Genomic DNA, 19,267 nt, shown 5'->3' on the forward strand with positions numbered 1-19,267 from the left:
GGCGGTAACACACAAATGTGTCTTTTATTCAGCACACACACACACACTATAGCGTGGATAGCTCAGGTGCTGTGTACATTTTCAAGAAATTTCCAAGTGCTTTCCACATCATACTCATGGGCTTTCAGTCTGTGCAGAAAAAACAGTAAACCAGTGAAAATCAGACACATTTTAATACAGCTCATTACAAGATCGGGCAAACTAAACATTGACGTTGCCTGGGTAACGCCAGTTTCTCACGTGTTTCGCTCTCTGATCTACGGTGAACCACTCACACCGGCTGCACCCTCCAGCAGTCTCAATGTTTTTGGCAGACGTTTGGCCCTTGACCCTGGTCATGATGACTGTCAGGACAGCAATAGTTCCATGTTTCACCCTCACACAATAAGCACACGAGGCGAGGAAATGTAAAACTTTCAAACGAACGAAGATAAATATCGCTTCCTAGGATACTTCTAGAACTGGAAACTCAAATTTATAAACAGATCGTCTCTACATTGTAAACCCTTACACATATTCCTTTCTCGGTCTGAATGCTCACACACGAACAATATTCTCGGCTAATTGTTAGCTCTCAGGTGGTTTTCTTGTGACAAACCCACAATTAAAAAACAAAAATCAAGGCATCAAAAACGTTTGCTGCATAACGGTTGCATGCTTAGTTTTGGTCTTACCAATGATCACAAAAACTGTTTATACAGGGATTTATAAAAACACACCCTAAATATTATCTTCGCAAAGATATTTTGGAGGGGAAGGGGAGAATCAGCGGTTGTGGATTGTAGAATAAAGTGATCCAGGTAACATTTATTTATAGATTTTTTCAGAAGGCATGCTACACAGTGCCAGGGCTATTGCTGGTTGCTACGCAACAGAAGAAAAGTTAACTCGTCTCTTGTCAACTATTTCTGCGATTTTCTGACTTAAAAGAAACATAAACTGTCCACGGCAAAGTAAGTCGTGAGATGCACAAAACACCTACAAACAGAATCCAAACAAAATGTACAAAAGGACGAGTATTTGCAGTCTGAAAACCTCTATAAATATGTCGAGAAAACTTTGCTCTTGCTATACAATTGTTATTCACAATATTTCACAGTGAGCTTGGCAGTCACAACAACTTGTTTCCTTCCCCAAATCAAAACGTTCAACCATCCATGTATTTTTTTGCTTCTCTTATTCTGAATAAAATAACTATTGTAGCATCTCTCATGTGAAAGCCTTCAGGCTGGAGACAACTGTTGTCTCCCCTGACACATAAATTACGTCCCTTTACTTGTGTTGGGCTGTAAGTGAACTCTCTTTCACGATGTCGTCGAAACGCACCATCAGACTCACTTGTCTAACGAGTGGAATAATCATGCATAGGACAATCGTCAGAACCTGACGGAGAAGGTCACGTGGTCACTTTATGATAAACAATCTCGAGATTCGCCATCACTTCGCGACAGTTTGTCTCTCATTCCAAACATTCTGCAGCAAGCGAGACGAGTCAGCCTCGATGTCGGCGAACATCACGAAGCACCTGATCCTGCACACTCGCAGTGAGGGAACAGTCAAACGTCCCTCTCGGTCTCCCAGCGGGAATCTCTCTGGGATGTGGCACAGCAAACCTGGAAAGAAGCTTCAGTAAGGGTCAGAGAGGTCACACATCCGTGATTTTTTTCTGGAAGCGCGGCACCGGCATGTCTAAGCTGAACCGGTCGCTAAGGGCGAGGTCATCCACGTTTATGTCATCCACATCCAGGAGGTCGAAGTCGACGTCACTGACTGGGTCCGGCGGGTAGAAGTCGTCGTCGCTTACCACGCCGGGCCGATAGTTGTCGTATTCCGATTCGTAAGCCGTTGAACCGGAGTCATGAGTGTGAATGGCCGGGTCGCTGTGCGACGACATTTCGCTACTAGAGGCCAGCGACGACAGACTGATGGTGTCCAGGTGGGTTGGGGGCGCGTGGTGCTGGCCGAAGATGAGGGGCAGCAGGTAGGAATGTCGCTTGTTGTACACCTTGGGGCTGCCGCAGGTGGAGGATGTGTTGGAGGCGTGAGCTTCATCGCGGTCGCTGGGGATGTAATCGAGACTGCGGCAGTGCCGTGGCGGCATGCTGCAAGTTGTCCGTCGCTTGACTTGGTAAGGATTGCTGATGGACTGTCGGTCTCCAGGGTTTCCCAGTGGCACAGCAGACAACCGGTGCCGCCTCCTGCGCTCGGCGTCTGCCGCGGAGATCCCGTTGCCCCGCAAGCGACTCGAGTTCCAGTCTCCGAGAGAAGTCCCTACACCTGGACCGTTCGTCCTGCGGAGGTCTTCCGACCGCCCGAAGCGAGGAGATGGTGTTATTTCCTGCGTCATGGGTGATGACTGCCCGGTGAGTTCATGTAGTAGCTGCGTGAGCGAAGAACTGTCTGTCGCCGGCACGGGAAACTTGGGCGTCGGCGGGCAACGAGGAATACTGTTAATGGTGTCGCTGGAGCGAGAAATAACTCGGTCCAGGCTGTGGAAAGGAGACCCGAAAATGTAGTTCAGCAAATCGCCATCTGTCTTGCCGTCACAGGCCAGGCTGCGGACAAAGGCATTCTTTGACGGTTTCAGTTCTATAGGCTGCAACAGCACGATGGATGAGTGGTCGCTCATCTGGCGGGAGCTGATCGACTCCCTCTCGTCATCCGAAGTAAAGGAGGCGTAGTCTCGCTTACCGTACGACGCAGAAGGGAAGCTCTGCCGCTTGAACTTGGGGGACAGAATCAAGCGGCCTCCACCCCAGTCGGACTTGACACCGTTGGCAGCGGAGCCGTAGTCGTCCGCGTTTACACGTCGAATAGGAAGAGGAGCATCCCCTGAGGCTGGAGGCAGGATCGACATCATCTTGCCGTCGATGCTGACTACAAGGGCCGAGGCTGTGGGCGTCAGTGTGGAGCCAGATGAATTGCTTTCCTTGGATCCCGAGGACGAGCGACGAACATCGGACAGGGGTCTGGATTTGGTAGGTGAGGGGGACAAGTCGTGAATGGGGTCTGCAGTGCCTGTAAATACTGTTGATTTGTTGGAGGAGGCGCTGCTCCTTTGAGATGGTGTCGTGGACTGCGATTTGTGTAAAGGTTCTCTGTACACTCCTCTCACGAACCTTTCTTCGGAGGTCCCGTTATTGGTGCTATTGTCGTTCTTCGATGACGTTGCACCGTTTTGACTGAAGAGAACCTCGTTCCCGTTCCTGCTCGAATACCCGTTGGAAAGCGGCCTTGGCTTCTTAGTGTGCTTGGAGTGAGGTCTGTTTGGGGAGTTTTGGCTGATGGCTTGTCCGAGGTCCCTCGTCATATTGCCTCCCGGTAAGATCTCTTTTGGTGGAAGCTCTTTTAAAAGTGCGGTGTTGTCCTGGTTGTAAGCCAACACGGGGTCCTCTGGTATCATCTCTTCCTGCGGTGCCTTCAGCACTTGCTGCCTTATCGGAGAAACTCCAATCCCGCTCCCCAGTGTCATTTGGGAGGATCGCGCGAACTGACCCCCTCCTTGATTTGGCATTTGGCTTACGATAGAGGGGGACGAGTGAGAGGAAGGTGGGGTGGGAGGCTTAGTCGCGAGGTCAGAGTTCACCCTCCTCAAAGGCTGAATGGAGGCCACTGAACTCCTGTTACTTGCTGGGGGACTAGCTAGCGGGCGGCTAAAAGAAGTAGAAGGGACAGATCCTGATTCTGCGATTGTTCGAGACAAGGATGAGCCCAGCAGAAGTGACTGCATTTGTGGACTGCCGCCGTTGTCGTCGCCGTTACTAGGCAACGAGTTTGCTGGCGACAGAGACGGCGAGGTTGGGGGTTGGTTGTTTGTTTCCTTCAAACTATCAAACAGCGAGTTCTGCACTAACGAATGACGAGCCCTACCAGGTGGAGTGTTGCTGTGGCTGCTGCTGTGCATCTTAATGTTCATGTAGTGGATGGCCGGAAGTTCCGGAGGATCTGTCCTCATGTGGTTTTCGTTAGACAGGGGGTTGGTGCCAGAGGAACCACTTAGTTTGCGGGAGGCTGTTCGCGGACTGTCGATGACTGAACACTGTCGTTTCTTGTTCAAGCTGCCCGGGGGAGTGCCCAGGTTGGCGCGACCAGAATCCATGCTGGGTTGTCTCTCTAATCCAGGGCTGACACTGCTGCAGACAGGACTCTTGCTCTGTGACGTCAGCGAGCCCTGTCGCAAGCTGTAGCCGCTGCCCTGTCGCATCACTCCATCCCATGACTCACGTGACGACGGCCTGGCGAGGCTGGGACTGTCTGGGGTGAGGGGCGACCGTCGCGGATCCTGGAATGTAGCCCCTGAGATGCCGCCCATGGAACGTGCGTCCGGCAACTTCCGGGAATGGAGGAAGTAGGTGATCATCTCTCCTTTCCCCTTCACGGAGACGCGCCCTCGGCAGCGAAATTCATACAACTCTCTCAGTGCAGCATACACTTCTTCTGTCACCTGCAACACGACCGTCCATTGGTGTATGACATCATAACGTCTCTCATCGTCCATTAGTGTATGACATCATAACATCTCTCCCCGTCCGTTAGTAGATAGCATTATAACGTCTCTCATCGTCCCCTGAATATTCTGTTGCCATGCGCCTGCCTGGGTGTTTGCGTATCTGTTTGACTTTGTATCCCTGTATGTTCTTCACCTGTACATATGAACATTTTTACCTGTATATGTTATTGTTCTGTACCTGTATGTGTTCTGGTTTGCCTGTGGACTCCATGCGCGAAGCCACGTTGACAGTGTTGCCCCAAATATCATACTGAGGCTTGCGGGCGCCGATAACCCCCGCGACGACAGGGCCGATGTTAATGCCTGCAGTGAAAACAGGAGCATTTCCATTATTCTGTCCAAGTAATAAGTCTTTTTTAATCATCATCATCATCATCAATCAATCAATAATCATCAATCAATCATCATCAATCATCAATCCATCATCAATCCATCATCAATCCATCATCCATCCATCATCAATCATCATCATCATCCATCATCCATCATCAATCATCCTTCATCAATCATCCTTCATCAATCATCAATCATCATCATCATCATCATCATCATCATCATAGGAGGAGGATAGTGTACTAAGCCAATGCGAACAAACAACTAGTCCAGTGAACCACCCACCAGTCAGATCAACCACGCCAAGTCCATTAAGTCGGCCCGACCGTCTGGTCGAGGCAATTTGTGAATGAAACAACTTCTACTCTAAAACTAAAATTTAATGGAAGGCTTAAATAATATCTATTCCATGAATTGGTGTGCAGCTGGGACAAATCTCATGCAAGTGGCCTAAACAACTTTGCTGGAGTCTTTCTTTAGAAGAAAATATTCAACTGTGTTCATAAATTCAGAGCAGCAATGACAAGTCTGCGCAAAGTTGATAGAATCAGAAAGAAAAATAAAGGTCACGATGACACTGGGTGTGTTTCTCCTCACCGACTTTCAAGGAAAAATTATTGTAGGAATTTTCATTGATGTTGCGAAGTTTCTCTTTCATGGCCATCACAAACTCCACCAGCACTGTCAGATATTCTGTAACGGAGGCGTCGGTGTCCTGAAGAGGGGGAAATACAAGCAATAAATTTGGTTAAGGTTTTTTTAAAAAGTTAATCAAATTTGAATCTTTAGAATCTGACATGATGCAAACATCGGCAGATTTTTAGAAAATCAGCTTGATTCTTAATGAGTTACTGAATAACACCCTAATGAGATACCCATGACGAAAGTGTTCTGCTTTTGATTTGCTATAATTTTATTGTTATATTTTTTCACTCACTGGAGAATAAGAGCTTACTACTGTAATATTTTTAACTATTTGTGAAATAAATGACTTCCTCCATGCCCTCTATTTTCTGCCTTTAAAATAAAATTCAACTTTACGTTTTTAGTTTAGTCTGAGCTCTTGAAGGATATCTCTTGCAGCTTACTCCTCCCTCATCTCCATAGAAACCTACTTTTTAGTTAGAAATAATAACTCACCAAAACTATTTTAAAGTAATTTTTTTTTAAAATAATTAATTTGCTATGTTTGTGGTTTTCCCATACTGACCTTTTAAGGTCCCCACCAGACAAAAATAGTTGAAGCGATTCAATTTTTTTGAGAAGACAGGAAAAGAGAGACTGACCTCAATCAACAAGTGCGGCATCAACCCCACCGCCGCCATGTAGGTGCTGCCAATGGTCTTGATCTTGTCCACTGCCTCGAACCGCGGCTCATCTAACAACTGAATCATCATAATCATCAATCATCAATCATCATCATCATCATCATCATCATCATTTTGCAAGGATAAGTGACGATTTGGATGCTGCGTTTGGCTATATCATCGGTTCTAGAATTAATTGTAATTAAGAAAGGGTTGGGGTCGTTGACTGACCTCATCGAAGTCGCTAGATCTCGTTGAGGACTCGCAGGCACTCTACGCCCTGGTTGTTGGCGTCCAGCTCCATGTAGAAGTCGGAGAAGTTGGGCACTGAGGCAAAGAAGACGCCCACCTTGCTGTACTGCTGGCTGTACAACTCCTGTACAACAAATTGCGCGCAAGGGCACGTGTTCATCTCGGGGCAGAAACAGGAATACTGGCAATTCTCGCACACAAGTCAGAGAACAGACAACACCAGACACAACCACTCACCCACCGACTAATAACAACACTACAATGGGAAACAACAACAGCACGGGTAGACAGAACAATGATGGTTCCAACAATTCTCTGTATCATAGACTATGACTCTGTAACTGTGTTCCTACCTTGTAATCTCTATTACAGTCTTATTCAACAATGTGAGCGGCTACATGGCCCCCAGGCTACCACGTGACTTCTGTTTCAGGATGATCCTACTATGTGATTCCTGTTACAGGGGAATCCTACCATGCGACTTCTGTGTCAGAATGATCCTACCATGTGACTTCTGTTCTGGTGGTCGATGAAGTGGGAAGCCACGTGAGTGGGCAACAGGTTGCACAGAATACGGCGGTTGCTGCTCTGGAGCTCTGCCATCTCACTTTTCTCCTCCGCTGCCTGCATAGACAAAATATTTCTATTTAAGACATAAACACATACTTCTACAAAAAATTTGCAAAGACAGTGATTAAGATAATTTAAAACACTACCAAAAGATTCAAGCAAATGAAAGAAAAAATGTAACAGTAGTAGCCCACAGCAAAGTAAGATCTAGACCATGAGAAAAGTTCGTGCTTTCGATTCTACTTTCCGACTCGATCACGAAATTGCAATAAAAAAGCTGATGAACTCCTCTTCTCGAGCGAATAAATAAAATATTTTAATTAACACCTTGTGAGCACGTTACCTGAATCCTCCACAGGAAGTCCAGCCTGTTGGTCCACTCTTGCTGTCGTCCCTGCACGTAGAGCGCCACGGTGAAGATGGCCAACACCACGATCCCGATCACGTGGGTGGGGACGAGTGGACTGCGAGTTCAAAGGTCATTGTGACGTCATGTTCCCAAAACAAGGGGAAAGGAGAAAAGAAAAGTGAAGAAAGAAAGCGTTGAGGACAAGAATAGTATCATTAGTCTATGTTCAGGTGAAAAAGCGACAATTGAAATCTGAAAGTGCTGAACAATAATATTCAGCATTAGACATGTACAAATACGGAACAAGTACATGCACATCTTAGTTTTTGACAACATTTTTCTTTCCATGACATTTCCTCACAATCTAAAGTTTTCAATTCGCCTTGTGGACTCACCGAGTCTTGTGGTCAAAGTCGACGAAGAGCTGATCATGGGTCAGCTCCATGGTGATGATGAAGGTGGCTGAGGTGAAGGCCATGAGAAGCATCTTGACGAGCGCCGACAGCTTGAGGAAGACGGCCACCCCCAGACAGCACAGCACGCCGCTCAGGAAGATGTATGGCGGGAACTCGCACGTCAGGTGGTCGTCGCCGCTGACGGGGGTCGCGTCCGCCAGGAACTCGAAGAACTTTCCTCCCGTGCAGCACAGCTGTAAACAGCATAACAAACAAAAACAACTGAGCTAGAGTGGTGCAACATCTCCACTGGAAATGAATATGAGGTGCAAAGTGGAGCTAGATTTGTATATATGGAGGTAACATGTATCCTAGCTCAGGCAGTAATGAGATTTTGACGGAGAACAACTTTCAGGATGAAAATCGTGGTTACTGTATGTAATATGACGAACGTACACTTACCTTGCATACGCACGATTTATTACAAACACACACACACACACAACACAACGATCGACGAGCCTCCTTCAGGTGACAATGAGGATGGAGAGATTTGTAGGTTAATTGAAGAGGCACAAGTTCTGAGAACCGTCACTGAGAGCGTTATAAAGAAGATGGCGGAGAAGACTTTGTCTTTTCCCGCTCATTTGGCCATTTTTAGAGCAACTCTTTTTCTCTTATATATGACGTCTTTTTTCTCTTATTTATGACGTCTTTTTCTTATATATGACGTCTTCCCCTCCCCTGCTACAAGTGACGTGGAACAAATGACGCACACAAGACGTCAGACACAAGACACCATTCATACACGAGACAACACGAGAACTGCCACAGCTCACTACAGTATTCAGGGTGGATCATCCCTCTCTCACTATAACTCATCATCAGTCTGGGTGCTACATACCACCCTACTGTTATGATAAACAGACAACAGAGGAAGAGTGAAGAGAGACACACACAGAGAGACACACACACACACAGACACAACAATAAACAAGGCCAAGAAGAGAGCTGGGAAGGTGGGGAATAAAAGGAACGAGACAAATAAAGCAGACAGAGGAATATCCTCAGACACTCGGCTGACAAGTACGTAAGCTTACAAACCACATTTATCTGCGCCATGACGTAGATGAGGATCACGCTGGTGACGATAATAAACAAACGAAGGCCGCTGACTTTCGGATGTCAAAGGTCGTGCACTGAAACATCCCCACAGTAACGGAGGACAATTAAAGAAAGACGAACTCAAAAATTCTAAATACAACGGTATAGCAAAACGAAAATCCAAATTGTCTTAATTCGTAGAATGAACATTTGCAAAACTATAGGTAGTTCTAATACCAGTAATATTTAAATTTGTGTGAAGCGATTTAAATACACTTTAACCAAACTGCAGTAGGCTCCCTTGCTGCACTGGCATACAAAGTACAAAGTGTTCTTTGCACAAACAAATTGAATTAAATCAGCCTCTCCACTAACTTCAGTTCGCTCTCTATCGCACGTCCGCACACACGAACAACATCCATGTTTTTATCTCTTTCTCTCACACAGATGAGTGCAGTGGCCTCCCTTGCATTGAGAGGCTCGAAGATGGTGAAAGGTGCTAACCTTCAGCTTAACGCTGAGGATGAGGATCAGCACAACAGAAATCCAAGTAAAGCCCGCTAAAAACAGCATCAGCAGCAGAAGAGTCCTGCATGTGAAATCGGGCGAATAAACAAATGATCACGTGGTTCCGTGAACCAGAAGCAATGGCACGTGCACAGAATACAAGTGAAATGATGAAACTAAACTCTTGAACGCGCCAAACGAGACTTGCACAGCATTAAAAAATGACATTCTACACAGGATCAAATAACACTCCAACATCATACAATACAAATAAAATGATGACAGGATATTTTTAAAGCATCAGACAGTTAAACTTGCATTGTACATAGTACAGTGAAATACTGACACCCACCACCCACCCGCAGGCAAAACGATTTGGTAACACTACTGACCATGGCAACACTACTATGGCAATCGCACAGTTACCTCGGTAACACCACCGCTTGCAGACCCGCCACGCACATCAGCATCAACAATGAACAGATGAGGCTCCCGCTAAAGGCAAAGTCGCCAGATTCCTGGAACTACAAACAAACAAACAAACAAACAAACAAACAAACAAACAAACAAACAAACAAACAACCGAATGTCAAACAGAACATTTTCATTGCACAACATCTCAGCAAAAAGAATTGCTACACTTTCTCCCTTTCCCTCCAAAATAAATAAATAAAAACAAAACAACGTTCATGTAGCAAACCAAGAGCGTAACTGACAAGTTGATCTAATAAGGGACAAAACCACCGTCTCTGCTTTGTCGTCAGCGGGGGATAAACTGCCCGGAGTTTCATCTCCTCCCGGACAGATTCCATGGCGCGAGTAATTCAACAACGCTCGACAGCGCTCGTCAAGCAGGAGGGGTCAGATGCAAGGCACTCCGCCTCCCGCTAGTGGCATGGATAACACCAAGCAGTCATCTGCTCCACAGTCAGAAGGGTGCTAGCTGACTGCTAGGCGCTGACCATGCAGCTAGGGCCTAGGGAGGCGTCGTGGGGCCGGCCCCTGGTTGCCTCCCGCAGACCTGTGTGCACAGGAAACGTCTGCCGGGTCCAGGCGCCTGAGGATTTGCAGGAGTTCTGTTTACATTCAGGATCAGGGCGTTTTCACAGCCAAGCGAATAAACTTTCATTTCACCAAATTCCATTCATCTTAATCTTAGGCGTGTTCGTTTATACCTGAGCTTGCCTCTGTTCCTCTGCGTCTGTGTACATGTGTGTGGGGAGAGAGAAAGACTGTGCATCTGTGTGTGTGGGCGTAAAAAATACAGAAAGAAAGAAAAAAAAAAAAGAAAGATGGCCTCCAAGACTCACAAGCTATTCAACGGAATGTAATATATTTTTATTTTATTTTACTGAGACCATTCTTTTTCTAGAAAATCTCAGGGCACAAAACCCACAGCAGCTTCATGTTAATATTAAATTTCACATCTTTAACATTCCACCCGCGTTTGCAATCATCCAACTTAAAACCGAAAGCCTAAATTTATAACTCAAGCCATCTTATAAATCAGTCTGCTCAGAACTAATGGGATTTACCGACTCAATTTGAAAACAAAATTCGGTTACATTTGAATAATGAAGCACAGTCGTTTCTTCTTAATCTGATGAAAACAACGTCAGCGAGGGCGGTAAGTATTTCTTTGAGGTCAGTAGAATCACCATATTGTAACAGGAATAAATACACGATCAAATAAATAAGCTGGAGGAATGCTGGCGATATTTGAAAGATGTTTTCGGTGGAGTATGTGCTAAGGGTCAGGTATCTCTGTAGCTACCTGTCTCTCTTTATGCGTAGCTTTGAACCGCAGGGTCACGAAGTTCACGTGGTTACTCTTCTCTCGCTCTATGCTGCGGGCCACCAGCGCCTGCGCCAGGTACTTGTTCACTCGGTCAGTGGGCCCCGACGACGACGTCGACCTGCAGTGTGTGGAATGACTTTAGTCACATCGTAAACATCTCTACTTGCAACCTTTCCTCTCTTTCTCCCACACACATTACTTTCTAGGTTTTTAAATCACTAAACACATCCAACATCTCAAGACGAAACAGTGAAGGTCCTGTAACTCGTAAATAAAAAGAAAGGGCAATCCGTTGATTTGGTAACGACATTTTCCTAACACAGGTGAAGATTGCCAGCAGCTCTACACCAGGACCGAAGGCAACGCAGATCGTATTAAGTCCTTCAGTACATCCTCACATCCAGCCTTAGTTACAGCAACCTCGTCCCCCGCCCACACTGACATCCTGACAGGCAACACGTCCTCCAGGGACACACTGACAGCCACGCTTTTACTTTTTTCTTTTTGCTCTTCTTTCTTTTTACTTCTTCCCTTCTCACTCTCTATCTCTGAGCGCCCACGCAGCGATGCCTAAAGATCAACCTGTGTTGACTTGCACTTCCATTCCACACCCGCCATGCCCCAAAATGTCGGCGGAGGCTTCAAAGAGTTGGTCCTTCAACTAGCAAATTACCACCGGCGTTAGACTTTGAAGAATTTGGAATCACCTGGGAAGACCGCTATAAATAGAGACCTCGGTCGGAGAGAGAGAGGAAAACAGAGAAAAACACGGTTGTTTACAGTGACTAAGCTCATGCCACCCAGCAGGTAATTCTGTTTAGTCAGTATTACAAATACAACTCATAAGACAAAAATCAGAAAACAGAAGAGTAAGTGGATTTAAAGAAAAACGGAATATTGATGTGAAAAGAAAAAGATGGCGCTAAGAATAATAAGAAGATGAAGTCATGTGATGGAATCTAACGGTGCAGGTAGAACTTGCAGACATGTTGAGAGACTAGTAAAAATGTCCGGGCATCTAGTGGGATCTCATAAAGTGAGTGTGTGGAGGGGTTTATGTGTCAGAGAAACATAGAGTAAGAGAAAAGCAACGGTGATTCAAAACCTAAATAGAAAACTAAGATAAACACCACAGCAAAAAGGCAAAGTTAAAAAGTAAACACTAATTTTATTCAAAATGCAACACATGATAAATTCAGAAGCTAGATTTACCTCTCTTTAAAAGGTTTCCGTAGTTTATCGCTGACTGTCGCCATTATGCTCTGTGAGAGGAAGAAAAGAGAGTGTGCAGCTTCTGATAAGAAACACGATGAAAGACTCACAAGCTCACAGCCGGTACAGACAAACAGTCGGTGCTGCCAGTCAACGTCAGCAAAGTATTCGTCGTTATTTTAACATCAGCGATAAGAATGCGTATACATAAGTATCTTTATAATACTCTCTCACACCTTTCATTTCTTCCTTCTTCCTCCCCCACCACAGTCAAACAGCCAGAGACGAACGGGAGAGAGAGAAAGACAGAGAGAGAGAGAGAGCGGTACAGAGCTGGGCTAACTGTGGGGATGGAGGGAAGGAGAAAATGTGAGGAAGCCTGTCTGTAAAAGGAAAGCCTGTAATGCTATAATCACAACCCAACATTGTCAGCAGCGAAAAGAACTTCACTTCTAACCAATTCTCCAGACGGCAATCAGAAACAGCGAAACAATGGCTTGACAGGCTTCTTCAATTCTACTTGTCCTGCGTCGGCTGAAACGACATCATCGGAGAATATAGCGGTCACAACGAACGTCTCACGGCGCATGCGCAGCTGACAGGACGTCAGCACCTGACCCAACATTTGACTGACGTCTGCTTACCCATCTGTGGCAGCTGCGCTCCTCCTGCGAGGGCGTGAGGACGTCAGAGAAGGGGATCTCGGCGTTGAACTTGACGCTCTGCATCAGGCGGATGACGCAGCTGGACACGCCCTTGAACGACAGCTTCTTGGGCCGCAGCCCCGCCAGGTCACGGTTCATCAGTGATGTGTGCTGCTGCAACCCACATCAAGACACGTCCAGCGAGCTGACGACACGTCAAATGAGTACAGGACAGTAATATTTCCATCTAATATGGTGTAAACCTGGTGACAGGTCTAATAGGCTTGATGACACAGGTAATAAATGCAGCTGATGACGTCTAATACACTCTATTTTACTTTTTTAATCACGTGTATGCCACGTATAGCAACATTTGTTGATATGTTAAGTATTGTCCATTAGAAAGTGTAATAAATACAGACATAACATAACAAAGGATTGATTTTTAGGCATAAATACAAAACACTGGAATACGGGAAAAAGATTTAAATATCATGACTGCGGTCCAATTTTACAGCATCTCCGAAAATAACTCGGAAAAGCCTCAATTAATTAAACAGAAGAGGAGAACCACGTGTGATGCTGGAGTGGAGCTCGCGGCGTTGCTGCGCCAACTTGTCAGGACAAAGCAGACGAGGGACAAATGTACATCACATCGTGCCCCAGTGTAAATAAAGAAGACTCTAAGGGGGACCAGTTTAAACTAAAATATACAGCCAGTACAAATAAAACAGACATGGCCCCAGTCTAAATTAAGCTCATGTTGTTTATTCTTCTCTCATCCAGACTTCACCGCGCGGCTTCGGTGAAGAAAATGCCGAAAATGCTTTTATCAGTGAGATGAAACTAAATGATGTAAGACCAGCGAGCTCTGTAATATTTACTTTCTTTCACTTGACAGGGTGTCTATTTTTAATTAATCAAAAACATTAAAAAAAAGCTTTTAACTCAGTTTATAGGATCCACGAAATTAAAAATTGTTTTAAAAATAGATGACACACAAAGGGATGTGTAGACAGACACGAGTGGGAGGCAGTGGTGGGAGGAACCTTCAGATAAAAGTGGTGAGGGAGAGGGAGGCTGAATGTTTTAAGCACAGATGCTGTGCACTACTGAATTTCCACGTGCTTTAAATTTGTTTACTGCTGCCACAGACCTCGATAACTTATCAGAATAAAAAGAAACCAAGAAACTGTTGTCGCTGTGTTAAAAATAAAAAACAAAGATTTACGAGATCTCGCGTTGCTTCTGCATTCTCGTCATTATGCCTGAGACGACATTATCAACATTTCGTACATGGCCGAGCATGGCGGAGTGATTTATGCCATGTTCACCTGCCTTCCTGTCCCCACCAAACCTCTTTCGTCTTGTTGACGATTTTCTGCCTGAGCAGTCTTCTGTGAGCAGCCAAGCGAGTCTAATGAGACCTGAGACACAGGAGCTGATTCATGGTAAATAAACTTGTTGAGTTCTTGACTCAGTTAACGGGTGGGTGGGTGCTCGGGTATGGATAGGAGAGAGGATGGGTGGAGGTGGGTGAAGGAGTGAGACAATGTGTGAGACAGAGAGAGAAAATTAGTTTTAAATAACCTTGTAGCTTGAGTAAACACAACGCCAATGCCACAAACAATCCGCTCACATGTCCACAGAGACGGTTGGTGCCAAGACAGATGGTAAAACAAACTCTGCCACAGCAGACTGCGTCGATCGCGAATAGAGAACTGTCATCAACAACATCAAGTGCTCAGCTGAGGTAGTGCGCACTAACCTCTGATTGACACCCTGTCGTCCTAGTTCCCACAATCCTCAGCAAAACAACATCACCACCACACCAATCATCAACACAACACAGCGAGGTCGTGGACACAGTCGTAAGATAATCACAGAAGCCAAAGTGCATCAACAAGTGCAGCTCACCTCCAGACATACAATTACTGTTGCTTGCCATCAAAAGAGGAAAGGAGTCGATAAAGACAAAAGACAAGCGACAGACGAACAATGACTAAAGAGGATCTGTAGGTGTGTAGACATTCAGAAGAAAAACAATTTGTTGATCAGCATATGAAGGACACGTTCCAGAGGTTAGAGTTCATTCAGATCATATCTTCCCTGTTAGATGGACGTTACCAACTGCCTCCTCCAGGTACTGGGGGGATATGATGTGCATGGCGACAAGAATCAACTGACAAGGTGTTCTTCAAGACCAGAAAGGTGAGACAAAAGGTCGTCGAAGGATGCAGTGAGACCAAGTGGAATGTACACAGTTGTAGTGCAGGGTAGTGGACACCAAGAAGGGGACAAGACAGAGAGACAGAGAGTGAGACTAGACTAAGAAGGAGGTGGACCAATGAACTGAAAAACCAACTTTCCATGGCCGCCTCGGCTTCTCAATGACGATCTCCACGTCAGGCTGTGAGAGGAACAGGACATCATCGTGAAAACATTGCTCGACCGGTCACTGTCAAAATGTGTGTGGGTGGATACCTGTGTGTGTGTGTGTGCCTATGTGTGTATGTGTTTGTGCGTGCGTGCGTGCCTCTGTGTGTGTGTCTATCTGTCCTTTAGTGAAAAAATAAGCATGTTCGCTTGTGAGTACGCAAAAGTAAATCTGAATCACAAACCCAGATAAAAGTATTGGCTGACAGAAGTCTGTCCTAGCCACTAGCTCCACACACCTGACAGCAAAACTTCAATGGCGACAGATTACAGACTAAAACACATTTTCTGTATTACCAAACCAATCAAGAAATGAGCAATCTGTTAAATGAATTCTGACATTTCTAAGCGCCTGCCTTACATCCCAAACCCGCCTTCTTGTTGCTATTATTGATCGCTAGGGGGCGCTACACACTAGTCATACACGTGGAGTGAGTTTCTCTCATGCCCTGTATCTACCTTCCGTGGATGCTTGGTCTTGATGAGGAACGTCTCCACGTTGTGCTGCCGGAGGAAGTCCTTCCGGTCGCCGCCATTGCCGTCCTCCACCTCGTAGTCGCCGTGAAGGTGCTCCAGGGTGGCCCGCGTGATGTGCACCCGCCTTGTGGCAAACAATTAAATGAACAAGTGAGACAAGTAGTAACCCAGTGAAAGACCAGGCAGAGGAAGACATGCGAGCACAAGCACACACACCCGCACACACATACATATATATACACACATACAGAAAGAGATAGGTATAAGTAAACATATATATATATAAAACGCATAACTAAAGAAAAAGAAATGTACACCAATTGAGTCGTGGAGTGTTTACTCGCATGGTTGCATATCACATTTTTTCAGTTCCCGATGGGGATAGTGATGGCATAAAATAGGTTTGACTTTTTTAACGGTTTCAGAACACAAAGAGTGCGGGTATCTCCGGTGAAGGAGGGTGGGAAGAGAGGAAGAAAACAAGGTCATATATGATCCGAACGATCAAAAGTAATCGCAGCGTAGCAAAAATACCTCGGACATGTCTTAATGTACATGCCCCTCGCAGCTTCCGGTGGAACTAATTGGCAATGGGCGTTACTTAATGAACAAACAGGACGTGGCGCTACAGAGGCGACACCAATGAGAGCATCAGGGAGATAGCTTAGATGAAAGAGCTTACGCAAAGAGCTCCCAAAAACATTCCATAAACTATAAACAGGAAGAAAATGTAAGGTGAAATAGAAAACAATGACATGATGATCAGAATCCGACAGGACATGAGCAAAAAGATAATAAACAAAAACAGCTGCCTTCAATAAAACCAAAACATACGTCAACAAGACACAAAAATAACATTTTATTGCTGAAAACATATAGCAATTTGCTTGTCAAAGGCAATTTGTGATTCTAGGAAGCTCTGTATGCGGCTCTCACCCCGGAATGCCGCCGGCCTCCATGTAGTTGGCGAGGGTGACATCGTTGCTCCAGACGTCGTACTGCCATTTCTTGAGCCCCAGCACCCCGCACAGCACGCGCCCCGTGTGCAGCCCCACGCGCATGTTCAGCTGCACATCTGTCTGCTCGCACACAGACCTGCAGTAAACAACAGGTAAACAACAGGTAAACAAGTAATCAGCTGGTCAACAAGTCAACAAGTGAACAGCAGGAAACACATTCATCACCTTCACGACATGAGATTGTGATCGGCCTTTAGGGAAGAGTACTGTTTCTAAACGCGGTCCTTCTAAATCCTACTCAATCCTACAGGGAGAGGCACAGCTTTTTGTGAACTAGAGATCGTTTAATCATGCAGAAAATGTGATTTTTTTCCCCTTAAAGCTAATCCGATGTTGCTAACCTGATGACTTGTAAATTATGAATTTCCGACTGATCAAGGGCCTTTATGGAAAGAATTCCTTTCATCACCCCACTACATATCCTGATTTTATAGAGAACTTTGCAGCCAAACATACACGTGTATACCGCAATTCTTGACTCTGTATAACATATCATTAACGAGAACCAATATAATTGATCACGTGATGACCATAGTCTCTGCAGTACAGGCTCCAACCTCCACTCAGCAACAGAGGATGGAAGCAAACAACTCCATTATCAGACAGAAAAACCCCTGAAAACTTTAGGGCTATCGGAAACTATTGGTCATTGTCCTTGTCCTTGTTAAAACCAAACTACAGAAACTAAAAAACAAGAACAAACCACAATTGTACAGACTTTGTTCCTGAACTTTGCAGAATGGTTCACCGCCGGAAGCGTGCGAGCCAGCTCGTGGCCAACGCTTGCAAAATGTTTCGTGAAAAAAAAAAAGAAATAAATGGCATTCCTGAAAAATGTTTGAGCTCGCAGTGAAACTTTTGCGAAAGCTTTACATGCGCGCGCATATGCGCCGTGTCCATGGACTGGATGAGAAAGTGCGGCACCACCAGCGAGCCGTCAGGCACCACCAGCGAGCCGTCAGGCACCACCAGCGAGCCGTCAGGCACCGCCTGTCAGGAGAGGGCGTCTGGCTGTCGGCTTCTCCCAACAGTTTCGGCAGGACCACGGAGGGCTTCATCAATATTTTCCCCCTATCGCCTCTGTACACACAAGTCGCTGCCTAAATTGATTACTGAGCGTCCTTGCATGGCGCCGTCTCCCTCCTGCCTCCGCCATCTCTTGCCCAACACAAGGGCAGGCGACTCTCGCTTTCTCTCTTCTGATTCCCTTGCTATCTCATGTTATACCTTCTTTTGGACTTTTCTCGGTCGAGTGTATTCACAATGTACAAAATATCACGGCATACAACTAAAAAAGCAGTATGGTAATGAGCGATCGTCATTTTCATAAAAAGTAAGTGTTCTAAAACTCGATGTCTCCTTTATTTCAGACTACATGTATAATAATATACGGCATACCTATGCGTGAATCACCAGTAAAAAGATTGACCTTGTTAAATTATTTCAGTGCTGATGCCTCGGCAGATAAGATTTCCGACAGAGCATCGAGGAAATTTCGAGGTGCGTCTGGAAAGAGTGAAAGTCGAGATCAGCGAGCTCTCCAACTCCAGCCGGTGCTACACGAATGGCGGAAAGGTCATGGCAGGGCAAAGAGTGTATGCAGTCATCTGCACCGACTGTGATAAAAGTACAAACGGAGGTGTGAAAGGGGATGGGCAATTGTTGTTGTTGATGATAATGATGATGGTAGTGGTGGTGGTGGTGGTGGTGGTGGTGGTGGTGGTGATGGTGATGATGATGATGATGATGCGGGGTCATTGCTATTACCGTCTCTAAGACTCTAGATTTCTAAAAAGTGTTTCCTGGAATCCAAGATCCTTACTGTAACCCCGACAGACAGCTTTGTATCCTGCTTTTCACACATTACAGTCTGTAGAGAACTAGCCTCGCTCTCGACAGCACCAGACACGCGATTGTGAGGATGCTGAGAGGGGAGACAGAGAACCCCGGCAACAGCAGGACACTGGGCAAGTGGCTGCAGGAAGCGGAACCCACGAGGGCGAATGGAGCCCAAAACGGTGGAGCATTAGACAAGTTCCCCTTGATCTACCAGAACGAGGCCATCTTCACGGCGGTGCCGGTAATTTGATATCGACCCCCTGCTGCTGGGTGTGTGGCCACTCTAAAGTGCCGGCTACACCTCCTCCAGCAAGCTGGCCGACTGCTGGGACAATCCTGACAGGTTAACAGAAGATCGAGATACCAAGAGACATGATCAGACACACCTTCCTCCCTCACTACCCTCCCTACCCTCCCTAACATACACACGAGACAACGCTGAGCTGCACTCACTCGTGCTCCCATGGGCGCGCTCTGGTTTCTTGACTTGAACCGGGTGACAGTAGTGATTAGTG

General features: G+C 45.9%; 1 protein-coding gene across 1 annotated transcript in view; it reads right to left on the reverse strand.

Annotated features, from left to right (window-relative positions):
- Nucleotides 1-154: 154 nt before the first annotated feature.
- The window catches only part of LOC112564559 (adenylate cyclase type 1-like), a 73,626-nt gene continuing 54,513 nt past the window's right edge, over nucleotides 155-19,267 (reverse strand). Inside the window, 18 exon segments of the mRNA XM_025239448.1 lie at nucleotides 155-4,444; nucleotides 4,689-4,813; nucleotides 5,441-5,558; nucleotides 6,130-6,228; nucleotides 6,382-6,397; nucleotides 6,399-6,526; nucleotides 6,907-7,026; nucleotides 7,316-7,436; nucleotides 7,717-7,970; nucleotides 8,821-8,891; nucleotides 8,894-8,915; nucleotides 9,325-9,409; nucleotides 9,754-9,851; nucleotides 11,102-11,243; nucleotides 12,338-12,387; nucleotides 12,982-13,155; nucleotides 15,877-16,018; nucleotides 16,831-16,989. Coding sequence (XP_025095233.1) covers nucleotides 1,646-4,444; nucleotides 4,689-4,813; nucleotides 5,441-5,558; nucleotides 6,130-6,228; nucleotides 6,382-6,397; nucleotides 6,399-6,526; nucleotides 6,907-7,026; nucleotides 7,316-7,436; nucleotides 7,717-7,970; nucleotides 8,821-8,891; nucleotides 8,894-8,915; nucleotides 9,325-9,409; nucleotides 9,754-9,851; nucleotides 11,102-11,243; nucleotides 12,338-12,387; nucleotides 12,982-13,155; nucleotides 15,877-16,018; nucleotides 16,831-16,989 — 4,723 coding nt within the window. The 3' untranslated portion in view covers nucleotides 155-1,645.

Source organism: Pomacea canaliculata, linkage group LG5, assembly GCF_003073045.1.
Source record: "Pomacea canaliculata isolate SZHN2017 linkage group LG5, ASM307304v1, whole genome shotgun sequence".
Classification (NCBI taxonomy): domain Eukaryota; kingdom Metazoa; phylum Mollusca; class Gastropoda; order Architaenioglossa; family Ampullariidae; genus Pomacea; species Pomacea canaliculata.